At 42.5% G+C, this 8728-nt stretch overlaps 1 protein-coding gene across 2 annotated transcripts; it reads right to left on the bottom strand.

Annotated features, from left to right (window-relative positions):
- Positions 1-60: 60 nt before the first annotated feature.
- Positions 61-6815, bottom strand: kbtbd8 (kelch repeat and BTB (POZ) domain containing 8). 2 transcript variants are annotated; one of them, XM_010881797.5, is made up of 5 exons: positions 6800-6815; positions 5572-5779; positions 4806-5112; positions 3787-4600; positions 61-3641 (listed from the first exon to the last, which is right to left on the bottom strand). In XM_010881797.5, exons 1-5 carry the CDS (start codon positions 6813-6815, stop codon positions 3178-3180), a joined length of 1809 nt encoding a protein of 602 aa, XP_010880099.1. In that variant the 3' UTR covers positions 61-3177. The 2 variants fall into 2 exon arrangements, with proteins under 2 accessions (XP_010880099.1, XP_019911357.1); XM_020055798.3 differs by lacking the exons at positions 5572-5779; positions 6800-6815 and adding an exon at positions 5195-5554.
- Positions 6816-8728: the final 1913 nt, after the last annotated feature.

Raw genomic sequence — 8728 nt, forward strand, 5'->3', positions numbered from 1 at the left:
TCTGCTAAAATGTCACCAGAATGTAAGATACATTTATTAAACGTTACAGCCACCACAATATACTTTAACGTTATTTTATTCTCAAATTATGTGCAATGTGAATTTCACAGTTGAGCTCAACCACAGCTATTGCCCAAACCCTACATTGACAAACCAGCAAACAAAAATAAAAATACAGGAAGATTCCACTGCTAGTCATCCATTATCTTGATGAATTTATATTGCCGCAAAGCCAACTATCACTTACACAGAAAGCACATTGTTTGGCTTATTCATTGTAAGCTTGGTGTATTTCAAGTCTGAGATATGCATGTAACATTGGAGTTACAGATCTATAATGCTTATTGAGAAGTTATGGTAAGCAAAACTGAACCAAAAGAAAATCAAATGATGTGCAGGTATATTCTTGTTGAGTGGAATACAGAACAGAATCCAACTAAATGTAGTAAATAGAAACAAGACTGACTATTACAAAAGAAATCACTTCTATTTTAAGTTATAAAAGAAATAAAGTAATTAAAAAAAACTGTGCAAGTACAGCAAACGTCTAGTACAGTATATTACACAAAACAAGACATTTTAAATACAGTACTGTGTATCAATACAAATCCTGAGAGTTGTCCATTCCTGGTTCCCATGCAACTCAGTTTAGGCAAGACCCTTTTCCTCACCTGAAGGAACTTCTACAGGGCACTGCTCTGGTCAGATCAAAGAGTGCCAAATTATCTGAAGTCCTTTTCTTAAGTTGACAATGTCCACAAAGCCACACAAATGGTGGGTCTCCATATTACTCTCCATCTCAAATTATATGCAGACGAAACTGCAGTTCCCAAGATTGCTTTGTGGTTGATTTTGGAGAAACGCTTTAATGTGATAAAACAGCTGTATGTAGTGCAAAGATGACACAGGAACCTGCATGAGAAAATTACTGAAGTCACTGAAAATGGTGCAGTTCCATAAGGAACACCAAAGTCTATATTGCAATGTCTTATATACAAGATTGTCAAAAAAGCAGCACCAATAGTTTTCTGTTTGTCTCCACATAACATGTACAGATTGATGTATAAGAACCATAGCATGGAAGTTGGGTCACATGCTAGTATTTCACTGTCCCAGAGGGTGACTGGCCAAGTTTTCAGTGACAGACCATTGAAGAGTGACTCAGTGCAATAATGAGTAAGACTTAAAACCATTCCTGGCTAAACACACAGGACAACCACCTGATGCCTCCACCCACCCACACCCCCATAGGCACAATGACATCCATTGGGATCTGCACCAAGTTAGGCTACACATCAACCTCTACTCCATTCCTGCTCAAACTACTGTAACACCAACAGCAATAGAGCCATTTCACCTAGCAAAGGTAAGTACCCAAAATAAGCTGGAAAACAATAGTTAATGCACTTCTACTACGGTAAACCGATGTATCAGTTTCCTTAGTTATTGCTACTAGAAAATTGGACTTTTCAGATGAACCAAAACATGTTCTTAAATGCATTTAAGCATTTAAGAGGTAGGTTATTTCAAACAAAAGCGTGTAATTCAGACATGTCTGCCCCCCCCCCCCCTCAAAAAACTGAACACACTATGCTGCAGTGAGCTGCTGACCCTTTGGCTAAATCAATCCATCAGTGTGAACCATGTCCCTTCACTCCATGTGATTTCTGTTAAGTTGATATCGAAGAAAAACTTGTTGACCGGTTTAAAATGTCTCACTTTTGTTGGGCAGCCACACATCCAACACTATGCCTGTTTCTCCAATGTGGAGAGTGAATAGTCAAACTCAATCGGTTTTGGCATGTGACTCAAACAAAATGGATACTGGCTCCGAGTGGAAAGCTGTGTGTTAAACTCCAAAAGTATAAATCCAACTGCAAAAAGCCAAGTAGCACATTGGTTGACAACTAAGGCATTCTCTTAAAAGCAAAATATGTGTTCCATAAAATAGCATCATATCAACCTGCCATCATGCATGGCAGTAACACTAAATTGATCTGAATCCCTAGCATACTTCATTACAACTTAGACATTTTCACAAAGACGAGCTCGATGTAGGGAGAAATTAGCATGTAAATTGAACAACACCTTAAGAAAGTGGGGTGGTCCTATGTCATACTTCCGTATTCAGTCCCATACTCTCAACTAGAAGATGAAAAAGGGCCCCATTGGGCTCCCCAAATATAAGGAAGAAAAACATGGGAAATCAAGCTAGCTATATCCGCCACCCATCACGTCTTTTGGTTTAGTCATAGACAATGATTTTTAGCAAAGATTTAACTCTTTTGACATTGCCAAAAGTTAGAAACGTCAAATTTAGACAACATATCCTGCTGCTGACTGCATGCCAGAACATACCTGCCCAAACTAAGAACTCACAGGATGGTAACACCCTGTAAGTTAAAGGCTGTTTCATGAGTTTAATTAAATTACACCATTCTGTCTACTGAAAATTGCCAGCCAATACAAAAAAAAAAAAGGCAAATGGACTAAAGATTACATGTGTAGCTTCACTGACAGGTTTAACATCTCAGCATTGCGTTACTCAAACATGTATGCAATGTGATGAGATCAAGAGACTTGACAATGCAAACTGAAGACTCATTGTTAGCCTACAAAACGATGGATACAGAAGTAGAAGTTGCCTCCGTAGAGTCAAATAGACCAAATCCTTCAATCTGAGCTAACAACCTACCAATGAGCAACAACGCTCATCTTACCCGTATGAATGTATACTCTACAATTATGTATATATCATTTTCACTATATGCTGACACGTAGCAGGTCAATCAATAGGTCACTTCGAAGTCTGACCCCTCAACTGCATGCCTAACAATTGTAAAAACTCTAACATACATATATGTATTTTTTTTTTTTTTAAAGAATGGAAAAAATGGCTCAACAAAAACAAGATCAGGAAACAAGATAATTGCACTTATGATTCAATGTACTATATTGTAAAACAAGCGTCTGTGTGGGTATTTGTTGCTGACTGGAGAACAGAAAACCAATACTGCAGTCTTTTGAAAGCACCCCCATTTGATCATGTTAAACCTTTAACACCTCAGGACAAAACGTTGACAGTCCTTGTGGTGCAAACACAGGACAGGACCAGGCACAAGACGAGCAGGACCATACTCCCTCCCAAGGGGGAGCAAACCATCCCCCATGGCCCGCTCAGAGCACTTTCTGAAGACACTGCGGGTACAGTTTGGCCACCACACACTCAAAATGGCGACCCAAGTCCCAAAGGCGGTCGGGCGTCTCGTAGACTTTGGTCCACACGTCCGCCTCGTCGTCGTACTGGTAGAGGGAGTTCTTCCTGCTGGTGCGGAACACATGTTCCTCCACCATGACCTGCGTGGCTCGGACAAACAGGTGCAGTTTGCCCTGAAGGAGCAGCGCCTTAATGTAGGGGCTGGTGGCCTGATCGAAGGGTAGGTCACTCTTACGGGACCAAGCGTTCTGCTCGATATCGTAGACCTCCACCGTGAAGGTGCGCTGGTGGTTCCTGCAGATGCCAGCAATGTAGTAGATGGAGTTCTTGTGTAAGGCAGCCAAGCCCTGGCTCCTGGGCACACTCATTGGGGGAAGGTGGCCCCAGTAGTCCTTGTGAGGGTCAAAACAGAAGAAGTATTCCCCTGGGGAAACAGAAGAGCACCGCTGAGAGTCAAGACAAACAGCATAAGTAATGAAGACTTTCAACCAGTCGTACTGCATCTTTGTACCAGCTCATTTCTCTTCCCATTTCCCAGGTTATCTACTGGCCCCACTGTTGCAACTCACCTTGGAGGATGTAGATGCGATCTCTGTACTCCACAGCGCTATGGAACTCCATAGCGACGGGCATAGGGCTGACGGCAGTCCAGCAGTTGTCCCTGGCGTCGTAGCACTCCACTGACTTCAGCGCGTTCCTCCCATCCCCTTCGTACACACGGCCCCCCAGAGCGTATAGCTTCCCACAGCAGTGGACAAGCCTGCAGCCGATCCTGGCACGAAGCATGGGCGAGCGCGCCAGCCAACGGTTCCCCGCGTGCTCGTACTGCCAGAAATCGCTCTCCGCCCTGTGGTCGATGGACACCTCGCTGTTGCTAGGGCGGTAACCCCCAGCGATGTAGATGTCATTCTCCGACGACACCAGGATGCCCACCTCCCGCAGGTCGTTAGGGGGTTTGCAGAGCTTGAACACCTTCCCGGCCACGGTGTCCAGGCAAGGCACGGTCTGCTTCTTCCCTGAGTGTTTGTGTGCCGCGTCGAAGCAGATGACCATCTCGGAGGCAGTCATGCCCAGGCGCTGGGAGCAGCCGTTGGTGCTGTTGAGATGGGCCCTGTCCTCAGCAGGTTCCCTGGAGAGAGCACAGGCAAAGAGGGGCGGGATGCGGCTGAGGAAGGAGTCGTCCAGGAGAGGCAGACGGATGCACTGAGAGAACACCTCAGCCAGGTGGGCCTCCCTGCGAGGACGGTCATGCTCCAACCAGCGGACGATGCTCTCGTACACATGCTCCTCTTTCTCCACATTCAGGTCGTCATTGTTCAGAATGCTCACCAGCTGCTCCTTGGTGAGCTGGAGGAACTCCTGCTCCCCAGCCACGCAAAGGAACTACAGAAGGGGTGTAGTCATTCCACAAGACAATGTTTAGTTGCAAAATGTTTCACAAAACAGAACAAGCAGGTAAGGTCCTACCAGGATATTGTCCAACAGAAAATGCGACAAAACAGTACACCTGCTTTCCTCTGTTTGGTAAACATTTTTGAATAGTTGAATATAAAACTTGTTTTCAGAATGTTCTTAAAATAAAACCCACCTTTTTGCGTATGTAGTCCTGGGAGCGCTCCCTCAGTTCCTGGTGACCATAGGCATCTGCAAACATGTATACCCCAATGCAGTTCTGGGGATCCAGACGGCTTATCATGAACTGGGCACACTGGTCCTGCAGGGCTGGAATCTGGAAGATGCTGGCTGCCGTGAACAGGGCCTGGACGTTGGACTCGGACAGCGTGACTCTGGACGTGTAAGCATAGTCCAGGACCAGGTGCATGGACTCAGACTCCACCCCAACGATCCGCACCTCCCTCTGGCTGCTCTCTGTAAGGCCACTGGTGAACATAGACCTGTGGAGGGAAGAGACCATAACATGTAAAGAAAAGCTTCAAGTTCAGGTTAGCCTAGTCCCAGGTCCATTTATGCCATTACCTACTCTTGGAGACTCCAATGTCTTGGAGGCAGATCTGCTCTTAAGGCAGAAAATCATCTGATCAGTTGACTCAGTGGAGTGGGAGGACCTTGCATCAACGCTGAAGACACTCAATTAAAGTATAATATTGAAAAGGTTAAGTTACGGGTTAAGATTAAAGTTAGGGCAGGGGTTAAGTTCATAGACAAGTGCAAACCCTGGTCAAATGTCCCCTTTAAGGGCATTCAGAAGTTTGAAATTCAAGCTCCACCCTCTCCAGTGAGTCAACCAATAACCAAGAGACATGTTTGAGTAAGTGAAATTAATATGCTTAACAGAAATGAATATCACAAATATAAAAAGAAATAAAACAGAACCAAGGACATATCTGACCAACCTAAAGTAAGGGCTGATTGCAGCAAGGACATTTCGATGACATGAAAACGTCTTGCCATGGTCCACTTCAACTACAATATCTGTGAGCTGTGCTTCATCATACAAGGCTTTGAGCTGCTGAAGGATGTTACAGGCATGAATAGCGTCTACCCCACTGTAGGTTGTGTTCGCAGATGTCCCATTCTGTACTTGTAACAGCTTGCCTACATCTATAAAAGAAACAGAGGAACAACACGATTCATCACAATATTTGGATACATTACTAAATATTGATACTAAGACTACTGTACCGAGTGACTCCACTCATTGTAATGTTACAATGAATGAAAACAATATTTATAATACACGTGGAGACTAAAAGCATATTTATTTTCATGACACTATTTTATGATAGTGTCATGGAAACCAATTATAGACAAAAAGTAATCTGAAACGAGGACTTTCTTAAGTTAGCCAGCTAGTATGGAGATAAGAGACACACAGCAGTTAGCACCAAAGCAACCGTCCGTGGCATTACCAGTCCGCGGATGTATAAAGCGTTCAACTACATATCCATTTCATTTAGCGAACTGGCTAAACTCGTCAAAACAGTCACATCTGTACAGCAAAACTTTAGCTCGAAAAATTGATAGTCACGACGTAACTTATGCTGAGGCGACAGAGCTTCCAAGTTACCAACTAAAGTAATTAGTTAGCTACAATAACAATTCTTCACCAATACGTGGACACGTTAACGTCCGCTAGCTAACTAGACAAAGTAATTTTCTGTTATTTAGCTACCGGAAGATAATACAAGCTAGCAATTTAACTAGCGAAAAAGATAGCTACAGTAGTTACACATTGTTGTACCAGTTATTAATAAAAAGGCAAGAAAGACACCCGAAGGCGTACATAAAATGTTAGCAAAGAATATCATTAGCTTACATAAAAACGAAAGCTGAAATAGTTTAAAATGACTTGTTCTAATTTCACGTTACCAAGCTTAGCTGGCTGACCGAGCTAACATCGGTGCTATGACTATGAGCTAGCTATCTAGATTGCCGGCAGCACAGACTTTGCATTCGCTTACAACTTCACTTGTAATACGAAGACAATTAATCGTCACTGTCTCTATGACATTTGACGTAGTGTAAACCCTGGGGTTATATCATTTATTATAAATCAGATAACTTCTTTTTGTGCCAAAATAAGTTTGAATCGTTAACCCAAAACAATCACGAAACGCTAACCTCCACTGGCAGCCATTCTCCTTCTTCTTCTTCTCCTTTTTTTCTTTCTTCTTCTTCCTCATCCTCTTCTTCTTCTTTTCTTTCTTCTTCTTTAGACATTTTATGCCACTTTGCAAACCCCATTTGCGGTACACTACCGCCACCTATTGGTCTGGAGTGTAGACCAAATGCAGGAATTCCCTATCCCTCCCTTATTTATACAGTCTATGATCCCTCCCTGTTCCACATATCCTTCCCATTTGGTTTTAACGCTAATTCGATTTAACCCTTCAGCTTTTGTTTTACTGATGTAAATGTAAAATTATAATGTTTGAGAGTCTGCGTGCAAATAATATCCAACTCTTGCCCTTTACTCACCCAAAACAGTAATTGCTTGATATCATACAAAATGTCTCATCTGCTCAGCGACACTCCTCACTCCGCGACCAAGAGTATGACCAGCCACTCCAGTGTTTTCTGGTGAATTATTGTTGCTCTTTATGTAAACGCCACTTTACACTCTGGAAAACTAAAAGCTTCACCTGTCTTCTTTTTTAAGGTCTTTAAATCCATCAGTTAATAAACTGAACAAAATTATAAAGTAACCCTTTTGTTTTTGCCCCCATTTATCATGAGCTGAACTCAAAGATCTTTCTCTAAGTACACAAAGGCCGATTTATCTCAAATAGTGTTCACAAATCTGTCTAAAACTGTGTTAGTGAGCACTTCTCCTTTGCCGAGATAATCCATCCACCTCACAGGTGTGGCATATCAAGATGCTGAATAGACAGCATTATTATTGCACAGGTGTGACATAGGCTGGCCACAATAAAAAGCCACTCTAAATTGTCAACCCAACTGCCATATTAACATATTTAGCCCTAATCAAGTTGTTCTGTGGCTTTTGTCAGGGTTATATTATTGAACATTGATCAGTGAGACAGTGTGGATCTGAGAAGGTACATCTAAACTGTTACACGGATTTCTGAGGTCCACTTCCATCACCTACAGGGATGAGCCAGTGCAGCAGAGATGACCCTAACCGTCTTTATAACAACGACTGCATTACTGTACATGGTCAGTTTGCTCATGCAATATAAAAACATTTAGACACCAACAGCAAGACAAGTCACTAGACTAAACTGGCTGAAGTAATTTCTTTGTCTAAAACACTAACATTTGTTCATAATTTACATATAATTCCACTGTACCAAGAGCCTAGTGAATTAGATATTTTAATGACTATTCATTTAATTAAACCAATGTTTAACAGTATGTTTCCTATACTATCACTTTATAACAGGGCTAGCCAACCCTGTTACTGGACAGCTACTATCATATGATAAAAAGTAGTAGATTAAAACATAAATCAGGTTAATCACAATATTAGATCTCCAGTAACACATTTCGGCAGCCATGCTTGTTTGTTTTGACAATTAAAAGAATCCATAAGCATATTTTGCTTGATTTCAGCTGCTCAACAGTTCAGGGTCTCCTTTATCCTATTTTTTTATTCATAATGCGCCAAATGTTTTCAATGGGTGACAGATCTGGACTGCAGCAGGCCAGTTTACCACCCCAACTCTTTTACTATGGAGCCATGCTGTTGTAATACGTGCAGAATGTGGGCTGGCAATAAGCAAGGCCTTCCCTGAACAAGACGTCATCTGAAATGTCCAAAACTTGTATATATTGTTTAGCATTAATGATGCCTTCACAGATGTGCAAGTGACCCCTGTCATGTGCAATAATGCACTCCATACCATCACGGATGCTGGCTTTTGAACTGTGCTGATAAGAAGCCAAATAGTCCTTCTCCTCTGTAGCTCGAGGAAGCGGCGTCCGCAATTTCTCATTTTGATTCGTCAGACCACAGGACAGTTCTCCACTTCACCTCAGACCATCTTAAATGAGCTCAGGCTCAGAGAGGGCGACTGTGTTTCTGGATCT

This window comes from Esox lucius, chromosome 17 (assembly GCF_011004845.1).
Source record: "Esox lucius isolate fEsoLuc1 chromosome 17, fEsoLuc1.pri, whole genome shotgun sequence".
Classification (NCBI taxonomy): Eukaryota; Metazoa; Chordata; class Actinopteri; order Esociformes; family Esocidae; genus Esox; species Esox lucius.

Coding starts and splice junctions, on each gene's coding strand:
- kbtbd8 (XM_010881797.5), bottom strand. Junction 5,113..5,571: donor GCAATCAGCCCTTACTTTAG/GTTGGTCAGATA, acceptor TTCCCTCCACAG/GTCTATGTTCACCAGTGGCC. Junction 4,601..4,805: donor AGGACTACATACGCAAAAAG/GTGGGTTTTATT, acceptor CCCCTTCTGTAG/TTCCTTTGCGTGGCTGGGGA.